The sequence below is a fragment of the Agelaius tricolor genome, unplaced genomic scaffold (genome assembly GCF_023055355.1).
Source record: "Agelaius tricolor isolate 1412-34295 unplaced genomic scaffold, bAgeTri1.0.p SCAF_10, whole genome shotgun sequence".
Classification (NCBI taxonomy): domain Eukaryota; kingdom Metazoa; phylum Chordata; class Aves; order Passeriformes; family Icteridae; genus Agelaius; species Agelaius tricolor.
The window spans coordinates 14,776,168-14,799,987 of NW_027269270.1; the positions used below are offsets into that span (position 1 = coordinate 14,776,168).

Below are 23,820 nucleotides of genomic sequence, written 5' to 3' on the forward strand. Positions count from 1 at the left end.
ATGGCCTGTAGCTGTGCTGTTGCTTTGTTGTGGTGCTCAGGGAGCTCCTGGCTGACCTGTGTATTTCCCAATGCCACATCATGTCAAAGCAAGCTGTGGCCACAGTCCCCTCCCTGCACCCTTGTGTGCCCCTCCTCAGTGGCAGAGCAGCAAGCACAGCAGGAACTCAATGGAGCATCTTGTGTGCCTTAGGTTTTACTGAAACTGTACTATGTAAGATAGTACAGTTAACTATCTGTAGATAACCCCACCCAATCCACCTCCAGCTGCATTAGACCAAAGATGATAATTGTTCCTCGACTTGCTCTTCTGCAGGCTCGGAATTAGCAGGAGCTGAACTGCAGTCCCTGTGTCCCAGCTGTCCCTGGGGCAGGGTGAGCCCCAGGTGGGACAGAGCATGCAGCACTCCTGGGACAGGAGCCCAAGCAGCCTCTGAGATGAGAGAGTTGCAGACTGCTCTGTCAGAGGGAGAGCTCACTCTGGCTAACTCAGCTTGTTGACTTTTTTTCTCACTTAGCAGGAAGGTCTGTGAGAAGCAGAAAGGTCTTTTTTTATTGCTTTTTTGGTGGGGTGGTGTTGATGCTGCTGTTAATAGTGATTTTTAAATGTAAAAAACTGGCATTTTCCTTCTCCCACTGCTGTGCAAGAGCAGCTGTGGAAGGCACAGGCAGGGCTTGCCATGTCTCAGAGCTGTCTTAGCATTTGCCCTTCTTTCTCTGTGGATATCCTGTGTATCACAGTCTCTGACAATTGCTTGCAACATTCTGCCTCACAGCAGTTTTCACCAAGCTGTGTCAGACCAGGACCATTTTTAAATTATAAAATTGATTTTTCATCTGTCACATCCTATCACTATCCTTCTGTCTGTCTGTGTTTTCCTGTGCTGTCAATTGCAGTGATAGGGTTCTCTTTATAAACTCTAAGTGGGGCTGAAGACACAAAAAAAAGCTGTTATCCAGAGAGACAATTCTGGCTGGGGGAATACTGGGTTAGCAAGACTTGGGAATAGAGATGCTGATCTTTCTTTAATGAACTCATCTGCAAGGGCCTCTGCTTCTCTCACCAGCTACTGTTGTTATTTTCTCTTTAGATGGCTTATTATGTAGGACTAAGTCTGCTTTTCACTTGTGGACAGTTCCATGGGATCTCGGTTCCAGTAAGGATGCTTTGATATCCTAGAAATGCAGCTCATAATTGTTGGAAGCCTGTTTAATGTGGTGCCATGATAACATGAGAGCTAATAACCCACGTTTCCATTACTTGTGGAAAAATTTGCCTTTCTTCTAATTAGTGGAGAAAAAGGAGAAAGAAAACAATTTCAAAACAGAGATAAGAAAACCATCTGAGTCCATCTTCTGTAGGGGCAAAGAAACATGGGGTTAACTGAAAAAGGACTTTGAAGTTATCTCGGAGCATTGATCATATCAAGCTTTCCAGCTATTTCTCCCACTCCTTCAGAGCAGTACCAAGCCTCTGTTCAGCTCTCCTTCCAGCAGCCTGTTCCCAGCTCCCCTGATCTGCTTTTCTCCTCCCAAACCCAGAAGGAGCTGAGGACAGAGGGGAAGCCCATGCAGAAAAGCTCTCAGTGCTTGCAGAGCTCCTAAAGCCTATCTGAGACTGTTTGGCTGTGGCCCCAGTCACACAATGTGCTGGGTGCTGCAGGAGTGCACCCAGAGCACAGCTTCTCCATGGACTGGCCCTGCTCTCTCTCCTTTGTCTGCTTCCTGCCTAGTGCAGCAGATGAGCCTGCCAAGCAGGAAAATCATTATGAAAAAGATGGATGTAATGCTATAAACAGGGAGGGGCTATTGGTGTAAAGCTTTCACCATAGTTCATTGGCTGCAGTTATAGTGAGCCGTGACATTGCCAAAAGGAAATGTGAAGTTTTCAGCCTTTCTACCTGGAGCATCCTAATTCATTTCTTTGGAGGCCTCTTGAATGTTTTATATGAGAAGCAGACCAGGTAAGGAGTGGTGCATCTCTGGTTGGGGGGAAGCTCACAGCAATCAGAGAATGCCTTTTGGAATAAAATCTTAAATTCCAATTAAAAAAAAGGCATCCCACCACATTGTTTCCATTTCCTGTCTCAGACCCTGCCAATATTGTTTTTAGGACTTTCCTTCATGACACTAAAAAGCAATCATGATCTTGGGCTGGGTCACTTTACTTGGTAGTTGTGTCTGTTCTGAAAGTAAGGATGTAAATACAAACCATGTTTTTGCTGAGCAATGGTGTGTGTTATTGACAGCTGTTTTATAAAATGAAAAATCTGTTTGTAATAGGAATCATAAGAGGTTTTTTATAACTTGATGGTCTAAGAGTTTAAGTAGGTCAAGTTTGAGGAAGGAGAAGCTGCATTGGTTTGACCATCTGACACAGCTGATGTGCTTTGGAACATGTGAGTCTGTCTTGATGCCAGTTGTAACAGCAGTCAGAAATCAGATCTGCTCTTAATTTTCTCTGGAAGGCTCTGATTTTTGCCTGGGCTGGTAATGGATGTTTGGTTTAGGGTTTTGTTTTGGTATTTTTTACCCCAGGAGGTTAATGAATGCACAGCAGCTATCTTGGTCTGAAATGCAAAGATGGACAAGTTCTCAGCGAGTTTTTACCAAGGGATGGGGGGCAGAGTCAGTCTTACACTCTTTTATTGAGGTTTAGCTTTTGGTAAAGCCACAATACTCTACTTAAAAGTGTATTTTAGAATAGGAAAGTGAACTTATGTTCATTAGGTTGGTGTTGTGTGTGGAAAAACAAATCAAAGGAACCAAGCAAACAGTGATATAGCATATTTCCCCATTCAGAAATTAGGGGATTATGCAATGGATGGAGGGGTTGTATTTCAAAAGTGCTTTTCCTTTTTTTAGGGTCTTTTCTGCTCAATTTTGACTGGACAGACATATTCAGGGGAGAAGATTAATTTACAGCTAGAAGACACTTTTGCACCATATCATTGTTGGTTTTTTTCACTAGTAGGGTAACTGTTCAGAATATTTGTGTAATCAAACTCCAATCAATATTCCTTGTTAGATGTGTTAGAGAAATGAAGACAAAAAAGTATTTCTGTGAATGCCTTGAGACCATGGCTATAACAGTTGTCACTGGCTTGGAGTTATGGTAAAACTGCTGTGCCCTTGTTAGTGTTATTAATGGTTGGAGGAAATGAAGCAAGCAATGAGAAATGAGCTTTGTCTTTGTGAAGGCAGACTTTTAAAATAGGAGACAAAGAAGGATTTGCAGAAGGAAAAATAGGAAAGAAAATGTCAAAGGGCAAATGTTTTCTCCTGTATTATCCCTTGCTATGGCTGGAATGAGAGATTATGAGAGCAATAGCCTCAACAGATATTTCTCCAGCCTTCCACGTGAATTTAACTTGCCATGACCAAAACAGTGTCTACAGAGAAAACCAGTCTGGGTTTCAAAACAAAGAAGTCTGATTGCAGTGTTCAGGCTCATGCAACCTGATATTACTCTGAATTTACAGTGAACAAGAGTTTGCTTTACTGAATCTAAAAGGAACTTGGAAAAATTTCCTGTTAAATCTAAAAGAGGCAATTCATCCAATAAAGGCCTATTTCTGAAAATTCTGACCTTGCAAAATTAGACTGCAAAAGACCTTTCAAATAGCCCATAGGGAGGAGGGGAAACTGCCAAACTCATTGATCCGTCTCTTCAGGGCTGCAGTCAGACATGGTCAGTTCTGTCACAGTGAATTTAAAAAAAAAAAAAGGCTGTTTTTCTTTTGAATAGGTACATTAGAGAGGCAGATTTGATTTTGACAACATCTTCAGTTGGAAGTTGTTCACTGTGTAAATTAGACATTTCAGGATACTTGTGGTGATGTAAATGAGAGGGTTACAAGACAGCCTTTGACCTGACTCTGCTGTTTTACCTGCAGCTGACCTGAGATCATCCATGTCAGGAAGCAATTTCCACTGTGTCTGTTTTTTCTTAAAGAGCAAAGGGGGTGTTCCAGGAATACTGAAAATCAGCAGCAGCCTGTTGTCTGGAGACTGAGATACAGAAAGTATCATTAGTAACATTAAATTTCATCTTTATTAAATGCCCACAAGGTGGCACTTGTCATCTTTTTACCTCTCTGAGAGCCAAATTTTTATACTTTCAGCAACACTAGGAAATAATACTAGATGTTTTGAAACTTAAAGAGTAAGCTACCTGTGCTTTCATGGTGTATTTTCCCACCCCTCCACTAAACTACTGTCAAGAGAAAGACAAAACCAGCTGTATTTTTCTTGTTACCGTTGCATATGTGAAAGTTTCACTTTAAAATTTAAGATTAATTTTTTTTGCTGTGAAAGATATGACTTTTTTTGATTTCTCATTATTTGTGCAGTCATGTGCCAGTATTTTATTTGGCGAAGAGGAAGAAAAATGAATACTTGCTTCCTTTGCTTTTGGTTAAATGAAAATCTAGAAATGATTTGTAACCTGGTCTAATCACTTAGAGGATGAGTTCATTTCACTGCAGCAGTGCTTGTGATAAGCAAAATATTACTTCTTAAAATTTCCCATCATTCATAAAGAGGCAATAATAATAGACCTGCTCATAAAAGTCATTGAACTCTGGCTGTTTTCAGTGGGTCTCTCGTTCAACCCCGTTAGAAGCATTCCCACAGAATTTATTGTTGCCAGATCAGACATTGTAGAGCCAGGATGGCAGTGTGATCCCTTTTCTCTTTCCCCTTCAGGACTGATGTAATTATCAGAGCATGCCCTTCTTTAGGCCCCTTCACTTTTGCTGAGTGTGCTTTCTTGTGTCCCCCTTGGTCACATCACAGAAATGCCATTTGCCCTTGTAGCTTTCTGGGGCATTGTTCACACTGACTGTCTCTTAATCATTTTTTCTCCAGTAATAATAAGAAACCTAATTGTACTTTTTTGGAGCAATAAAAGAAAAAGCACAAGAGGATGAAAGAGCAAATAAAAAGAAGTTTTCAATATTAAAAATTCCTGGGGCACAGGATGTGTCATGTAGTGCCATGAAGGGATGCTTTCATTATTGGTGCCTGTTTTCAGTGATTTGCATCTTTCCCTTCGATTGTATTTTATTCTTGTTCTCCTCCCAGATGGGAGTGCCTCTGAAAAAGAGAAGAAAATACACGGAATTGTTTTCTTGCTTAGATAACTCAAACATCATTTAATTTTAAAGGTCTAAAGCTGACCATGTGTATTTGAATTTATGGGCATTGGAAAGTGTAGCTACCTGTGCCAAAGGGTAAGGTAAAGAAGTGAAACTTAGTGTAAGAGGAGCTGTCCCCTCTCCCCACAAGCTTGGGCACATCCCTGCGGGTGGATGGCTGCAGTGGGGCAGTGCCTTTCCTGTGTGCCAGCTCCCCTGGGAGCAGCTGGGTGCTCTTGGCTGCCTGTGACCTCTGCCTGCAGATTGCCATCCCCTGGCAGGAGACAAACCGTGTGAGCTGGTAAAAGCTCCTTTTTGGACCTAGAGGCACTTTGTCTATGTGGTCAGACTGGGATTTAGTTGGCATTTAGCAGCTGCCTCACTCCAGCTCCCCATTGGGGTGGGTTGTGTCGTGTCAGCAGCACAGTGGGCTCAGAGCAGGGGATGCTCTGCTGGGAAGGTTGCTGTCTGCACACCACTGAGGTGCCTGCTGAGCTCTAACACCTGCCAGCTTGTTCAGCTGGGTGCCTGTCTGATGTCTTTTCCCTACCTGGAGAAGGTGGAGAAAATAGATGGTGGTTTGTTTGGAGACTTTTGCATTGAAGCTCTTTACAGCATTGGTGTCTTACAAAGAGCCTTGATACATCTAAAAGTTTTCAAAGCATTTTTCTTTTCCTTAATTCAAAGGAAATTGTGTGCCAAAGATAACATTAAAGAAGCATCAAAGACTCAGGAACATTCTAGAAGTATCAGTCATCGTTGTTGGGTGACATACAGAAATGTGGTGCTTATTGCCTGGGGTGTTCTCAGCCCTGTGGGGATGTTCCATGAACAAAGGAAATTCTGTGATGCCCAGGTTGTGAAACCCTAAGCGGTTTCCACATGGCCCCAGGCCATATGTGCCATCAGGTTCTTGTCATTAATGTCTTTATTTTAAGTCACAAATGGAGCAACATTACATTTGGGTAAACATTATTTATTCAGTGACTTCTAAACCCCATTTTTTTTTTTTGGTAAAATAACATTATTAGAGGTTTTGTTTAAGATAAAAGGAATATTCCAAAACATTGCATGTCATATCTTTAAAAATGTGTTGTAAGCCTGTACAAGATATTTTGGTCAGAAATAGTTTGTTGCCCCTTTGCTTTGGAAAGATGAAGGCAGGACAAGATTGAGCCAGAGGATCATTTCTCTTTTTCTATTCATGTGAAGGACTTAAATGCTGAAAAAGTATTTGTTTCTAAGAAAACATTTCTTGCCAGGTAAGAAAGCCTGTGACCACAGCTTTCTGTCTTGTTTATTGACACTGACTGAAGTGCAGTTCTCTGCAGCCCTTGGCAGCTGTGTGTGGCACCCTGAAGCCAGGGTTGGTTTCCACAGGACTCTGTGCTGTAATGGGCAGCAGCCACACATGTGGTGTTTGCTCTTTGCATCAAGGTCCTGCTCCTGCCCACCACCCATGGCAGATCCAACTTACTGCTCCTGGTAGCAGAGGGGTGCAAAGAGGCTTTGTGCAAAGAAAAGGGCATCCCAAGGTCTGGTCTAGGAGCAATGAAGGATGTTTGGTGTGTGTCCCTTACTTCTTCCCTACACATGCTATGGACAGGGATGGTTTGGTGTTTCCTGCACCCTCCACCCTGCTGCCCCTCTCCAGAAGCTGCCTGGCATCATCTTTCTCTCCTGCTGCCAGCTGCACAGGGACTTCTGCAAAACGCTTCCAGTGCTGCTGCAGCCAAGGATCAGCTTCTCATATTTACCCTGAAACCATGGAGCTGTAGCCCATCTGTTCTGGTGCTGCTGCCTAGGGCAGTGGCTGTATTCAGCCTTCAATTAACTCAGTGCTGTTTGAGTTTTATTTTGGTTGGAGTGTGTAAAAGCCCTCACTGCTAGGGCCTGCTTGGCTGCTGGTGAAAACATTTTGTGATGGCTTGAGCTTAGTTTCTGAAATGCTCTTGGCACTTGTACTTTGAAAAACAGAGATGAAATGACATTTTTTGTTAAATTGTGCTGGTTTTTGGGACTTGAGAATCTCACCAGCAAATAAATTATGGCTTTGTTTCTCTAAGTCAAGTGATTTTTTAATGTGCATCCATTGAGCATGGAGAAGGTGCTAATAAGGAAGATCTGGGGACTGCAGACAAATTTTCTAGAAGTTGCTTCTCAGGCACAAAAAGGAGTCTGTTGTATGGATCAGCAAATGGCCACATCCACTGGGCTGGTTGTGAATCTCTCCAGGAGTTAATTTTTGATGCATACTGCTGCCAAACAAAGCAAGACTGGCCTCTTACAAGACATGCTTTCTGCTTAGTGCCTAGCTGGAGCTTACAGAAGAATGTTTATACTTTCTTGCATCTTTTCATATTTGTGACCTACACCATTCTTTGGTCCTAAGCAAGTTCAGAACATGAAATCAGACTTTTTTTTTTTTTTTTTTCTGATCATGTTGGTATTTGGTCCACATGGCTGGGAACTGGCCTCTTCCACAAAGTTCCCCACCTGAGGCCTCACCTGTATTCAATAGAGATATTATCACATAAAACCAAAGGTTGGGGTAAGAGCTGCTGTCTCAGCAGACAGATGATTGTTTCCTCCCAGACAACATTAATCTTTGCTGTTAGAGATGACTAAGGTGCAGGTACTGACATCCAGTAAAAGAAAACTAAAACTGAATTCTCTGGAGTAAATCTCTAAGTCCTCCATTGCTTTATGGGGTTACCCTGCAGAGTTAAGCTGCTGCTGCTCCTCTACCCTTGAACTGGCTGAGAAACAGCCATTTCAAGCAGAGGTAAACATTTTTATTATTTCTTTAAAAGGAATACACAAAGACAAGCACTCTAAGCAGTTTGAGGCAACAGTAACAGTTTTCATGTCGGCAGTTAAAATGTACACTCTGAAAGTACTGCAGTTGTCCAAATTTACATAGTGGATAAAATAGGAGTGGATAAGAAAGAAGCAAAATAACATAGGGAAATGCTACATTGTAATGTCACAATTAGTCACATTTGTGTTTATGGAAAATCTGAGATGTTCTCCTAGTGTTTGTGTCTGTATATGTACCTCTAAGTGGCTGTATGGTTGTCTATTGGCAGAAGCCCATTTCTGTGGAAGTGAGTATTTCTGATGGTCAGTCTATACTTTTCAATTCTTACTTGCAGGTGGCTCATGCTCAAGATGCCTTGTTTTTGGTTTTTTTGTGTTGAATTGGTGTGCTCAAAGGAGGGCATTCTGGACCCAGAGAGCAATGCTCCTGCCCACTGTGACATTTCTGACTGTTACCAGAAGCTGCCTGTTGTGCTGTTCTGGGCTTTGTATCTCTGTTTTCTCTGCATTTAAGCAAATTGCAGGGAACCTTGGAGTAGAGATGAGATGAGACAAGGTGGCTTGAGAATGAGATACTGAGCAGGTAGGGTGGGATGGATAGGTGAGTCCTAACAGGACAACATGGGGAAGCAAGCCAAAGCACTGCTCAAGGATGAGGGGAGAGGTCTTGCATGGAGTTGGAGATTGCTAAGGCTGGGGGAAAGCAAAGTCCTGGAAAAGAGAGGAGTGTGTTGTCAGTGAAGAGGATGATGGCAAGCAAGTGCTGAGTATCCAGAATTTCTCTTGTGATTAGAATATAAAGAAACCAAAGGTAGATCTTCAGGAAACTTTGCACTTCTGAATGAAACAAAGTGAGAAAGGATGAGCCACTTGGATCATCCTCAGGATTCTACCTATATTGACTGATGTTATTAAATAAAGTAAGAACAAACCCTATGTCTGAGTTGCTCGGTGTAAAGTTGGTGTAACACCACTTGTCAGAAGCTTTCTAGAAAGCAGAAGAAGAGTGTTTACTGTCTTACATGGTAAATTTGGCTTATGGGAAATCTGTGTGGTTTTTAAGTACATATCATCTGCATCGTGTTTGTAGCCCAGTTAATTCTAAGGGAAAGTATCTGTCAGCTTGAAACTGGTCTCAGTTTGAAATTGCAATTTATGTACATGGACAGTGTCCCTGATCTAAAATGTCCTTGCTGATGAGAGTGCCTTCATACTGGTGAAAATCTGACCAGTGCTGGTAGGATCACATCTGGACAGAGCTGATAGCATCAGCTTATGTTTTTATGTTTTCCCTAGTGCTCTAGGCCTTTGGAGAACAGTAGCTTTAAGTTGAATTGCATCTCACTTAGGGCAGAAAATACAGTTAAGATAGAACCCGATGCACAGCTTGCAGGAAATTATTTTATCCTGGAAATATTTAGCAGAGCTGAATTACTGTGAAAAAAATCTGAGAACTGACAGTGTACTTTATTGCATTAATTAGAACGTGCTGCAGCATTAGTGAGAAAATGTATTTTGGGTTCCACATTTTCTGTGGGTTTTTTATCATGCCTGTAAGTGCTTTTCAGATGCCTAATTTGAGATGCTGTATGTGGAAGCCTGTACTACCTGAAAATCAAACCCTTTTCCTAATAATGAATTTCTAAATACTTTTGATGTTATAAATGGGACCACATCAGTTAACCTTTAAAAACAGGTAACTAATAGACAGGGCTGGTGTTCATGCTTATTCTATCTCATTTTTGTGTAGTAGGATAGTTTTAGTCATAGAAACATTCTTGCTCAGAAGCAAACACTACAAACCCTCTGCTTCACTCTTTCTCTGTGCTTGTGTTTGCTACTACACTTTTTTAAAAAAAAATCACAATAGAAATCAGCTTTTGTTTTTTCATTACCTTGTGTGGGATGGCTGGAGGGTATTCTCACACTGTAAAGGCAATAGAGCTCACAAACAGATTTTTTTTTTTCTAACAAAATCCTTCTGCACAGCTGCATAACAAAAATAATTTCTTCCCATTTCTGAATGTTAGCTATTTCTTGTATGAAAGTAACTGCTGTTCTAGCCTGACTTTAACAAGGTTTGAGGTTTTTTGTTTGGCACAAATATTGTCACTTTTTAGTTTTATAACCACGATGCCCTTAGCTGTAACAATTGCATGGCTTGAGTGTGAGCAAGTACAGGTTAGACTGCCAAGATGTTTTTATTTTTGTAACAGTCAGCTCGTATTTTAAAAATACAGTGTGTGTTGTCCTTTAGTTAAATTATTTATTTATGAATTCAACTAGTGCATATATTGCCAAAACCCAGAGTATATCAAAAGTAAATTCAGGTGGTAGGGTAAGAGTTGTCTTCTGGGACTAAAGCCATTATATAAACTTTAAAATTTCGCTCCTTTTCCACATGACATTGCATTGCTAAGGGATCATGTTACAATGCTTCTGGAAAGAATCGACTTGCACTGCCTTAATTAAAGGTATCAAAGCAGGAATGAATAACCCTGGCTGCATCTGTTGCTGCTGATTTGCTTTTACTACCTCAGTGAAGCACGAGCTGCTTAAGGTCTCCCTGCAGATTCAGGGTGTTCCTGCTGCTCTGCAGGACATGGTAGAGCATCTGCAGGACCTTCCAAAGATCAAGCCCCATCATAATCAGGGGGATGGCAGTTTAACTGAGTGCTGCCTTAATAATAAAGTCATAATGAATTGTATTTGTAAAACCCACTGTGCCACCAAGGTAGTCTGCACCCTCTTCATGCACAGAGCTAAAATATGGGGTAAAAAATGGAACAAAATTACAGTGCAGTCAGGGCAGGGCGTGTTCTGGGAGGGTCTGGCAAAGCCTGTGCCAGTTAAACTGGAAAATATCTCCTTGCACTGAGCTCTAGTTTAGAGATATTTGACATGACTATGTGTGAGAGATGGACTATAGCAAGTACCTGAAGAAGACAGATTGCTTGCTCAAAGGAGAGACAAAGCAGAATCTCAGTTTCAGGCTCAGTTTTGCAGGCCTTAAGGACTGAAGTGGAGATGCCACTCGGGCCAAAATTCAAGCAACAGGTTCCCAGATTGCTTGATCATTATGTAACCTTATAATACAAACTATAAGTTCCTATTGTGTTGTGTGCAGCAGGCAGTTCCAGTGGGCAGGCAATTGCCAAGAGAGCTCAGGCAATGGAGGCTGCAGTCAGCAGTGGCTTCAGACAGCAAGACTGGCTCTGGGGGGGGCTCAGCTTGGGACCCTGTGTAGGGAGATGGAATAATTCTGCCAGCTCCAGGCAGATGAGCACAGCATCTTGCTGAAAGCCTCGGTGACTTGGCCATCAGAACTGGAGCTGGTCAGAGCAGTGGAACAGTGGATCAGAGTTGTAGTTGGCAGCATAGCCCTGAGCTCAAGATGTTGGATCAGTTGTAACACAAGCCATAAGGGTCATAGAACTTAAGACATTGTAATCTTATTTTTTTTAAATTTTATTTGAGAATTAAAATCTAGGAGTAGAAATATGTTGTTACTTTTAATATATACTCACTACTTCCAAAAAGAGCTTGTACTCAGTATGAAAAATCTCCCTTCATTTTTCCAAAGTATTTTGCTGTCCTTGCATACTCTGATTTTATTTTAAGAGTTGTTAATTGCCATCCAGAAGAGGAAAAAGCTAATGGCAGGAATAAGTTGCATGGAAACTCATTTATTGGAATATAAATTGAGATTAAAAAAATCTTTCTGATGTAGTTGAAAATGGAACTTATATACATAGTAAAATAATATACATTCTTCCTCCTCACAGTATGCTGGCTTCTGATCTGCATGTGTGCCATTTTTCAGATTTGTTTCTATAGTTTTTTTCCTAGCTGGATAAAGAAAATACCTTTTCACATTTTTAGTTTAAGTAAAAAGGGGGGAATTATAACAGGTTGTTCTATAATAGTAAAAAGTAGGTTTGGAACCTAGGTGCAATATTAACTTAATAATTCTGCAGTTTTTTTCTGTGTTAAAATGTTTCCTATGCAACATCAAGATTTTTTTGTTTCTTTTCAGATACTGATGAATACAGACCACCTGTTTGGAAATCTTACTGTAAGTATCTCAGCATTTTGGGGCTTTTTCCCAAGTTAGAGCTGAAAAAGTTTCAGTTGGATGTTTTAAAAGAGTCATTTCTCTTTTCATCAGAATGTGAGTTTAAGAAGTATCAAAGGGATTCACTTCTGTTTAGAGACAGGTACAAGGAGGTAGGTTCACCACCCCAAGGACAAGTGAACATAGATTTTTTAGAGGAGTAGATTCTCTGCCCCTTAATAATGTGCTTTGTCCCACTTCTGCCTGGTCTTGCTTGTAGTGGTTTGTCTGCCTAGACCAGGGTTTACATAAACTCCACTCATGCCTTTAAGTTGGTATACTTGCCAACTTCTAGGGCTCCTGTGATCTAGTGCCTTGCATCACTAGAGCTGAGCTTGAGCTAGTTAAGAAAACTCCAAATAAATTGTTTTCTTCGGGAATTTGCTGATGAAGTAAAACGAGAGCATTTGTTTGGCCTGCTGTGACAAATCGCAAGCAGGATTTTGGAAGCCCTGACTAGAAGGGCCTGGTTTCCTACCAGCCTGCCCATGCTCTGCAGTTCCTGGTGTGTTTGTGCCTGTGCCCAGGGGCAGCTGGCCTTGCAGGCTGCCTTAGTCAGGTGTGCAGGGCAGCTGGCAGGTGCCTTGCCCTGAGATCAGAGTGCCACCCTCTAGGGAACTTCACAACTTGCTGGTGTTGTTTCAAAAACCCCCAACCCACAGAAAAGCAAACAGCCATTTTTAAATGCAAAAGAATTTCATGTAAAGGAATGACCTCTTATTTGACTGTGCAAATGGAGGTTTAGGGACATGGAAGAGAACATGAGAAAAATGTGAAAGAGCATTGTAGCTTCCCACAGTGGCTCACCTATAAATTCTAGTTCTTTGTAGATACAAAAGCCAAGATGTGAGACATTTTGAGACTTGAGGAAGCAAGAAAGAAGAGTCTTCTGTGAAAAGCAGATTTTGAAAACAGAATGTTTGTGTGTATAACACTTAACAGTTTAGGGATGTCAGACTTATATTTGCATTACTTTGTATATGTTCAGCTTGGTGTCTTCAGGCTGGATAAAGGGATTTGCTCAAGCAACATTTCACATTGTGAGAATGTTTGCTCTCTAAAGGTTGAGGAGATTAAGCACTTGAGAAAATGTAGTTACTTTAAAAGTTTCCATCCTGCTGTGGGAAACCGTTTAATCAGAGATGTAGAATTAAAGGCTAGGTGAGAACCATGGTTAGAAGGAGAGCAAGTGTAAGAGGGCAGATTCAATTATTTTTTCCCAGTTCTGTACCTTCTGTGGACTCAGGGAACACTGCTCCAGTTTATTCCACACCGTAATCTAGAAGAAGGAGGTTGAACCTCTCTAATACCAGATCCTCACTGCCAGCTGGACAGAAGCTGGAAGCCTGGGCACATGCACATGTGTTTGCACCACTCTCCAATGTGCTTTGCATGAATGGTTTGTGTGCACCCACTCTCCTGCCACACTGGGGCTTGCCTGCCATTGTGAAACCTGCCCGTGGGGCTCAGAATAAAGCTCTGGATCCTGAGGTTTGATTAGATCTGTCTCATGACAGACAAAGAGGAGTACCTTGTTTGACTTCCCTGGCAATAATTACAGCAAGGAAAAGCTGCTGTTTGAACAATTCGAATTGCATCCATCGGTTAGAGGAGGAGGGATAGGAATCCTGTTTTGTAACTTAGCTAGTCAGCCTGCTGTGCTTCTTACTGGAAGAGGAGAAAGATATTGCCATTGGTGAAAAAGAATTTCCTCTCAGAAAATCTTTTCAGCCTGGCTTGAAGTAAGGTGGGAAATAGTTCTCAGTTTTCAGCCAGTTTCATGTTGGGCATGATGATTGTGGGTCTCCTCTTTTGTGAAATTCAGAAAAATCTTAACTTGCTCTTTCATTTTGTGGTTTTTTTTTTTCCTTTGAACTTGACTCTGCAGTTCTCAGAATTAGATATGGACAAGATCCAGTGCCATCAAATACAGCTTTTACAATGAAAGCTAGGGAATCTATGTGCTGGCAATATAAGTGGTCACGCTATGCCTAAAATGATAATTGCACTTTTATATACCAGTGTGCTGTTCTTCATCACTTGCAAAAATCATTTTTGTATTACCCAGCATGGAAATAACTGATTTTAGTAGCAACAGGAAAAACCATTAGGTTTTTTTATTTGGAACAAAGGGAATGTTTTTTTCCAGTTTATCTTACGATTCAGTGGTCATTGGGCATCTTGCCATTTTCTCCATTCCCATGTAGCTTGACACACAAATACAGCATTTGCCAGTGGAAAAGATTTGGAATCAAATGAGAATTGTAATTAAGTCAAATTGTATTGGTTAAATTAATGTATGGATGGTCTTATTACCTGAAGAAGGTGATGGCACAATGTAGACCTTGGTATTCATACTAATGATTGCAGCATAATTTAATTTTAAAATATTACAATTCCATATGTCCATTTTGCCATTTCTAGTGTACTATTGCAATACTAACTTAGTGTTGACAGCCTCATTTTGAAGGTGACTTGCCAAAGCAGATTCAGTTGGCTTAGAAGTTGAAAGTCATTCCTTTGGTATTGTACTATAAAGTCTGCACATACTAGTAGCATTACATTTACATCTGGTTGTAAAGATCTGTTCTGGCTTGATGAAGCTTAATTTAAAAATAGAGAAAAAGTAGGAGGGAAGATATCAATGTAAGTAAGTGTATGTCATAATTTGGGCCATAGCTATTTTACTCTGCTACTCAAGTTGTTATGTCTTTAGGTCTGCAAAGGCCATCTTTCTCTTTCTTCAGAAAGGTCCTCACTGAGCAGTGGCAAAGGCAGAGGGGCTGACAGTGCACAGTTCTGAATGGTTCTTATAAAGTCCTCATGAATCACAGGTGATTCAGTGTGTGCCCAGCAGTAGGACTGGGCTCCATCTGCTTACCAAAGAAAGTCTGACAGCAGCCTGATCTGACAAATAATGAACTGCAGTTTGTGTTTATTATGATTCTTTTTCTGACCTGTTTGTTTGTCTGATCTCACCTAGTTATTCCATATTACTTGGTTAATTCATTGTAGAGAAAATCAATATTCCATTTTGGCTTGCAGCATTCTTTTTTTCTGACCACTTGTTAGTAAATTTTTATATCTTTCATATCCTTGTGTTAAATTTTGCAGAAAGTCTCCTTTATTTAAACTGCAGTGTTTAATGTTAAAATGCCTAATTTACACAATGATGCTCTATTAATTAGAATTTAACTTCTGCCTCCTCCCAGTGTACCAGTTGCAACAGGAAGCTCCCCATCCTAGAAGAATAACCTGCACTCGTGAGGTAGGTATCAAAGTGTTCAGTTCTATACAGTCCAGTAATTCCATGGCTGTACTTATTGTGTCCAGCCCAAAGAGTGGCTCCTTGGGATACTTTGTGCTGTGATTAGAATGAGTAGCCTTGAGACACTGGTACTCTTAAATCCATTTGTTCTAAAAATGGAATTTAAAGCATTTTGATATGTATCATCATTTACTGAGACTCATTTATTACTTTTTGATTCTTAGACACATGGAAACATACATTTTCTCCTCATTTTCTCATGAGGATCTCATTTGTGAATGTTTTAATTCCCACAGAATTAGAACCTTCATTTTTCTGTGTATATTTTGATTTCTTTAAAATATAAAAACAACAAAGAAATTAAAAAACCCAAACCAACCCATAATTGAAAGTACCAGCACAGTTAAGGAAATCATACAATGCTTAACATGATAATTATTTTGTAATTATTTGACTGCACTAAGTATATGTAGTGTACTCTGTATACTACATATACTTTGTAGTCAGGGAGAAATTATAAACTGATGAAGGAGTCTGGGATATTTAGTAAGATATGTTAGCATTAAATCCCAGGCTAGTTTGGCTGCAGAGAAGGGCTTGGAGGTCTTCTGTCCTAGGTGGTAAGAACTCACAAGCAAATTTCATATTAAGTTCTTTTTCATAGTGTTTCTTAGAATACTATTAGCTAATCAGTCAAATAAGCAGAGACATAAATGTGTATTCAGTATCTGAAAATGAAAAATTTTTACTGCCTCTGGTGTGATGGAAATTGTTCAGCTATTGATCATATATAGATTGTCCTCTTTTTAGAATAGAACAAGAAACTTGCTGGCCAAATACAAAAGCACCTGTGTAAATCTTCAAATATGAATCACACTGACTACTCCAGCTTTCTCATCCACGTTTTCACTGAATTTAAATTCTCTTAATTGGAAAATGTTACTAGCTCTAATAGAGATAGTTAATTAAAAAGCTGGACTGGTTTACAAAGGAAAATTTGCTATGGGTGAGTGGTGGCCTGTTACAGTCAATGGGGGATTGCAAAAGTATTGCAAACAATCCAAACATTGCAAAGTCCTGTCATCAGTGGAGAATGCAATGCAACAGATTAGTGTCTGTAATGTCATATTTCTATGAATTTATTCCAAAACAAGATTATGACATATTACAAACTTAAGTGTAAATCTATCCCTGTGTCAGAGTGAACAAAAAACCTGAGATGTTGTGTGTTTTAAAATAGCTTCTTGAACTCTGCAGAGTGAACCTGTGTCTGTGCTGTGAACATGGTTGTAGAAACTGAGAAATAAAAGCTGTAGATGTAGAAACTAGTGTGAATAGAAGTAAATAACAAAAAGAATCAATTGGGTATTTAGCTGCGGAACAGAGCATATTAAATACACATTTTATCATTGAAGAATTAGTTTATTAAAAAAAATTGGAAGCTTATTTTTAACTAATAAAGGTAAAGCTGAAGGAGTACATTATCAGTGTGCATTTTCCTACTTCTGCATTAATTCCTTATAATGCAGATAAGAGTTTTTCTTTGTAAGTGTTGAACAATTTATGCAGCTGAGCTGATTTGAAGTGAAAATATATTCAGCAAGCAGTAACTTGTTAACCTTTCTCTCTGGTCTCAGCCTCTCCTGCTTGTGTTGAGCTTTGTGATCTATTCTTTCTCAGCTGGGTTTCTATTAGCAGCCACACATGAGTCAGTGGGGAGCAGAATCTTTTCCTAAGTGGTTGAATTATTCAGCTGTATAAACAAATTCATAAACATTTGGAAGAGAATTTGGTACTGAGAACATCAAAGAGGTCAGTGGGAATGAACAATATGTAATTTGGTGAGGTATTAACACATAAATTGCTCTTCTTGCCTTATTGTAATCCACTTGTTGACAAAAGCAGGAGTGATGATTAGGGGGAAAAAGCACTTGTTAAAGAATAATTGGAAATCACACCATAAAAAAAACCCCAACCCTTTATTTCATGTGCAAAGACACACATTGTACAAGTGCTGATACTGAGAGGTATATTCAACAGAATGACCTACTTAACTTGAAATGCTTCTCAAATACAAAGAATTCAAGTTTCTGCTCTGCTACACCAGTTCCATATCGACAGCACACAGATCAGTGGAGAGACGCTGAAGTAAAAAGAGATTGCATTCATTTGGGATTTTTTATTGTGAAGGTGCAGCAGAGCCGAGCCTTTTAATACTCCATGAGGTTAAAGTTGATAATTCCATAACATTCTAAGGTTATTTGACTTCTGCATGAGGCTTGCATGCAAATTATAATGTTGTTTGTCCAATTAATACTGTATTTCCTCCATGAAATTACTATTTTTTCTGCATATAATCTTATATACACGTGTGCATGCATAGGCATATTTAGGGCAGCCTTGACTGATATATAAAAGCATTCAATGAACAATTGAAAATAACTATATGAAAAAATACATAGTATGGAGAAATTAAAATCACTGGCTTTTTCTGTCGTTTTAGGAGGCTTTATCCTAATTCAGTGCTAATAGTTAATTAACCTGTTAAACAGCATCTCTGTGTAGTATTGTAAAAATGGTCAAGAAAGACAGAATATGAGCATATATAAAGCACATCCTTATTAGAGCTGTTTGTAAAGGTGGCTTTATCTGCATGATATTTGACCAGGATGGCTTTCCAAATTTCATTTTAGCTAAGCTCTTTTCCAAAGGAATGTCTATAAGGTGCTTGCCACGTCTGCTTGATTTGTCTGTTCATAAATTTGGTTTCATTGCCTTCACCCCTCAATTTGAAAAAAAGACAAATGAAGTCATGGTGGATATCTTGTTTATATTTGTGTTTCTTGAATGTATCATAAGAACTTAGTTTTTTCCCGTGGCCTCTGCATTAGTGATATACAAATAAACACATTGAACGGAAATGCTTTTTTCCCCCCATTTTTTTCCAATTTAGAAGCAATTTTTAAAACCTTGCCAAGCAAACAACAGCAGGAAATTTTTCCCATAAATAAAAATCCTGAGAAGTCAAAAGGCAGTGTTTGGCTGATCTTTGCTGGATACAAAGAAAAAGAGGCAGCTATGGCTGCTCTTACTCATACCCAGCAATTCTTTGGTCCAAAAATATTGCCAAATCAGAAAAGAATTCTGCAGTGGATAATTACATTGTATTTTCAACTATCAGCTTTAGCTAATAGGACCAATTTCTTGCTATCATCTCATTTTAAAATGTATTTCCTTTCTTGGATGTGTTTAGTTCCAGTCCAGATGTTTTGGTTTTGTCTCCTTAACTTATGGAAGACAAACTGTGAAAGTTAGACTATTGAAGCTTCTGAACTAAACTGTTTTGGCTTTCAGTGCTCAGGTGCAAAGGGAGGATACGTGGGTGCCTGCAATTGTCATTTGTAGAATTAATTTTGTAGAATACAGTCTGCCAGGAGCTCTTTGAAGTCCAAGGAAACACAAAAGACCAAGAAAGCTGCACATTGCTTCTGGTTCCAGTGCAGTTAAGGATAAGAACACTGTGTCTAAGTTGCAAAGGGTGCAGTTGGTGTAACACCTGTCAGAAGCTTTACAGAAAGCCTGAGAACAGTGTTTACTGTCTTACATGGTAAATTTGGCTTACAGAGAGTCTGTGTGGTTTTCTCAGTGCACACAAACTGCACTGTGTGTGTAGCCCAGTCATTCTGAGAGAATTAAAGGCCCCTGCTGAGTTCTGATGGAATTTTCTTCAAGTCTCAATGTATGTCAATATAGATGTCAAAACCCCCTAATATTAATCATAAATGTAAAAAGTGATTGAAAAATCCCAAAACACAAATACACAGGCAGTAAAACTCAGTGAATTGAGGTTCCAGCTGCACTGAGTTGTATGCAAGCAAAAAGTGTTGCACATCAACATTGATACTGAAGTTATTGCAAGTTGGTAAAACTGATCAGTAGAGACAGTGGTAACAGAAGTGGTTATTTTCCTTTTTAACTCATCATCCACTAAAATGAACTGCAAGCCTGCTACTAATGCCTGGAAGTCCTGTGGGGCTTTTTTCAGATGCTTTGCTCCAGTCATCTGCCCATTCACATTTTCAAATGTTTGCACAGAGTATATTATAAATTTTCTTAGGACTTGCAAGTACTCTGAAGATGCCCTGTCAAGTTACTAATCCATTTCTGAAAAGGAATGCTTTTGCTTATATAAATTTTCCAGTTCTGTCTTATAAATTCACTGAGGTAAAGATAAAATCTCACTAGACAGACAACAAAATCTTATTCATGACAGGATTATTCTTTTAACAACTGCTCTAAACTAGTGTCTTGGCTTAAGGGTTTTAGTTAAGAATTGTTGCAAGTTTCTATAACAACAACAATAAAATGCTTTAATTTTTTCTCTGTTTATGTTGCTATCTTCTTATTGAAGAAATAACCTACATTTAACAAAAAATATCTAAGACCTTTCTTCTTTTTTGAAATAATCCAGTCTCTTCAGGCCCTTTGAAAACAGCTATCACACCAGACAGCTCTTGTTTGCTGTTATAAAGGAAAAGGAAATATTTTAGGACATGATAAATCTTTCCAGTGATGGAATGTTTTTTCCAAAGTGATGAATCATTACAATAGCTTTTTATTTGCTGGGAATGTTGAAGAATTGTTATTAGACTGTACATCAGGATGTATGTTGTTTTTTGTTGTTTTGGATATCTGAAATCTTTATACTCCACTGAAAACACTGGAGAGAAGTACTAATATTAATAGGCTTTTTGTTGAAAAGATGGAAAAAAGAAACTAATCTGGAATTCTGTGTTTCAGCATAGCTGGATTGTTTTATATTTCTGTAGTTCAAGTTGTTTAACTGTTGACTTTTATTCCCCAAAGAGTTTTCCCCTTGAAATTTAACACGGAAGGGATAACCTGGTGGCTTAAATTATTAGCTGATTTCTGTGGGATATGGTGTTCCTCACTTGGCTCTAAACTTCCTGGACAAATGAAGATGCATTACTTCATCTTAAATAATTATCAGGCAACTTGTACCCTGACACCCTGGCATATTGTGCCTTTACACCATAAGATCTCTGGAGCACAGACAAGGTGGAGTTACACTACATAACACATGCACACCTGCTTTTGAAGTCTTTTAGCTGTTACAGCAGATCACAGTTTAGTGAAGCACAAGACTTAGGCACTTGATGATTTACTCAGCCATTTGCCCTCACTCTGAGGGGCTGCATAGTAGTGGCTTTATTTCAGCAAGGGCACCAACAGCTCTGTGATGGAAGGTAGCTTGTAAATTTAAGAGTTTTATAGATGTTTCACTGTATTAGTGTATTCAACAATATGGTGCACTTACATGCATGAACTGCTAACTCATTTCCCCTATCTGGCACTTTGTAAAAGCAATATTTAATGCCATCAGTTTGTGTATCCTGAGGATGACATGATCCAAGTGGCTCATCCTTTCTCACTCCATTTTAAGCCATTCACAAGTGCAATGTTTTCTGAAGGTCTCCCTTAGGTTTCCCTATGTGCTAATCACAGGAGAAATTCTGTTCTAGATTATTTGTGCCTGCACTTTCACGTTATATCCCTTTCTGGTTTTAATCCTCTGTTGTAAACAGTCCACTTACTGTATAGCTGCTCTTGTTATGAAACATTACAATTTCTGTTGTTTCTTCTAGGTAGAGAACAGACCCAAATATTATGGAAGAGAGTAAGTAACAAACATCTCTGGAAGTGGTTTATCCTGACATATTGGTTAATAATAGTTACAGGAAAGGTGTCAAGTGTTTAGTCTGTTCTCTTTGTTTCTTCTGTGTCTTTTACAGCAGTGTGTCTCACCATTGGGTCATTATTACATTATTACTTTTGTCTGCCTAAAATTACAGCTGCAATTTCTGATGGACATGGGTATCGCTGAGTGCTACTTTAAGTGAGAAAAACATACATACATTTCTGTGCTTTCAAGGGATTGTCTTTTTCGATCTCCCTCTCCTGTTGGCTTTGCAAAATGTGTTTCTGCTTAAGAATAAAAGATATTTGGATCCCAAATGCAATATATGATCAGTCTCTATGTGTCTTCTGTTTCAGGTTGCTAATGCAAAGATGGTTAGATTTAATGTGAGGAAACAAAGAAGATCTTACTTATGTTTATTTTGGTAAAAGATGTGTAGTGTTGCTGGGTTATTACATCAGCAATTACTGAGATTACAGCAACTTGCTAAAATCTCAGGGATCACATAAAATATCCTCGAATGCTTCAAAATGTTTGATTGTATGCCACTAGCACAAAACATGTGAAACCAGCAGGAGAAAACAGATTTATTTCTACACATTAAATTGATAGATGCAGATTTAAAAACAATATACTTGTTTCATAGATATTCTTTCCTAGAAGCCTTTCTAAACCATTTGAAGTAAATTCAATATAGGCAGAAAGGGAAATTAATTCAAACTGTAGATTCCACCAAATCAGTCATTTTTGTTTGTTTCTTTTTTAATTACTATCATTGGTGTTTTTTAAATGAAGACCAAAAGGTGATTTAAAAGAGAAAAGACATGTGTTTCAAAGAAATTTTTGTTCCTTAGATTCCATGGGATGATCTCAAGGGAGGAAGCTGACCAATTATTAAGTGTTGCAGAGGGAAGCTATCTCATTCGTGAAAGCCAAAGGCAACCTGGAACCTACACTTTGGCATTAAGGTCAGTAATTAATATTCCATTTTTAAATTTATAAAATATTCAAATGGTTTTACTGTGTTGCTGACCTCAGATCATAAAATTCTTTGTAGTTGTTTTACTTTCCTTTTCATCATTATACTTTTTTACCCTAGATACAGATTTGGTATCTTTAACCTTCCATGCCCTTTTTTGAAGTGCTAACATTGCTTATTGTTTGCACCATCAGGATAACAGCAATTGTGCTTTTGCTGGTGGGGCTTCATTTTGCCCTTCTCCCACTGTGATACAGATGTGACCCCATGCAGATGTGGGGAGAGCAGGTGATGAAGAAATAAAAGGCACCTCATGAGTTCCCTGAGCAGCCTGGCATGTCCTGGCCAGGCAGCTGCTGCTGCAGAACACTCAGTCCCCCCAGTCTCTCCATGGGATGGCAACACACTGGGAGGCCCTTTTTGTCTGAACACCTGTTAGCTCACAGTGCTTGCAGATCTGCTTCTTCATTCTGCAAAACTCTGGCAAGTGGGTCAGCTATAAATAAAAAACTCAAAAAGTAGTTGTAAGGTTTAAATAGCTTAATTACTTTTAAATATTGGGGGTTATTTTGGCCTGTGCTGTAAACCTGAGTACTCAGATGGCAGATAGTGATTATTAGCAATGTTGTAAATCTAAGTGGGACAGAAAAACACTGAAGGAGAAGATGCAGTTACTGCAAGTTTTAGATGGGTAAAATATGTTTATGATTAAAATAATAGTGTCTTTAAATAATAGGTTGTGATGAATTAGTTTTTTAGGGGAAAAAGGAATATCTTTTCATAGGATATTTGTTTATGTAGTAATAAAAGACAAACATTATTGACATTTACACTGACTTTCATTAACAGTGTAAATTTGGTATTTCTTATTAAAATAGTACTCAATTTCATCATCTTCTGCTCTTGCAATATTCTTTTAAAGCTACAAAGAAATCAGTTGTTGTAACACCTGGTTTGAAGGCAGAGCTCCCACTCCCTGCTTCCAATGATGCAGAAGACACAGGGCCTGTAGACTAAGATGAAGGTGTTGAGCATCTTGTAGGATGTATTGCTACAGGTTGTTTCTCAAATGCACCTCCAGTCCAGCAAGTCAAAAGATGGCTTTTTTCCCAGGTTTGATGGTATCTCTCACACTGGAAAACCTCTTTGAAAACAATAAAATCAATTTTATGCCAAATAGAGAAAAGAATGGCTAGTTGTTAATGATCAGTCAGTGATTAGTTCGGGAAAAGGTTTCAAATGATGGCAAAGTTGTTATGATTGATTTATTTTGATGAAATTTGGTGTTTGAGAAAACACATCAGAAACTGAAACTGCAGCATCTTGCAGCCATTTCATTATGTTTAAATGGTAAATGACTTGTGTATCTATGGCAGTGGGTCTAGTTGGCTGCTTTCCTTCCCACAGTGGGCAATGCTCTGTTCTCTTGCTGTTGGCCTTCAAAGTGTATGAATGAGGCTGTTAACTCATATCTTAGGTGGAACTCTGTGAACTGTGCTGCTCTGTCTTCCACACATTGGGATTTGACCACTAGGATTTCTTTTTTATCACTACTAGGCAGTGTAGCAGGAGTCTGCGTTTCCATTGACTGGAGGAAGAGTTTTTCTCAGTTTTTATTTTTCCCCTCCCTGGAATTATAAATGCAGAGTATAACCATTAGCCAAAATGCCCACTGACTGTGTTTCTGACACTGTAGCCTCTCTTAAAGACTATGTCCTTTCTGCAGTCTCTCTGTGCATCCTGACTGTGAGAAGTTTCCTGTGGTTGCCATGTTGAGTTTATG

General features: G+C 39.2%; 1 protein-coding gene across 5 annotated transcripts in view; it reads left to right on the forward strand.

Moving 5' to 3' along the window:
• CHN1 (chimerin 1) overlaps positions 1-23,820 on the forward strand; it is a 94,110-nt gene that overhangs the window by 10,747 nt on the left and 59,543 nt on the right. For 4 of the 5 annotated variants that reach the window (XM_071434867.1, XM_071434866.1, XM_071434865.1 and 1 more), the window contains 4 exons: positions 11,994-12,032; positions 15,284-15,339; positions 21,006-21,037; positions 21,913-22,026. In XM_071434867.1, the coding sequence (XP_071290968.1) occupies positions 11,994-12,032; positions 15,284-15,339; positions 21,006-21,037; positions 21,913-22,026 (241 nt within the window). Of the gene's footprint in view, positions 1-1,923; positions 1,964-11,993; positions 12,033-15,283; positions 15,340-21,005; positions 21,038-21,912; positions 22,027-23,820 lie in introns of those variants that run through there. The other variant, XM_071434869.1, reaches the window with a different exon arrangement.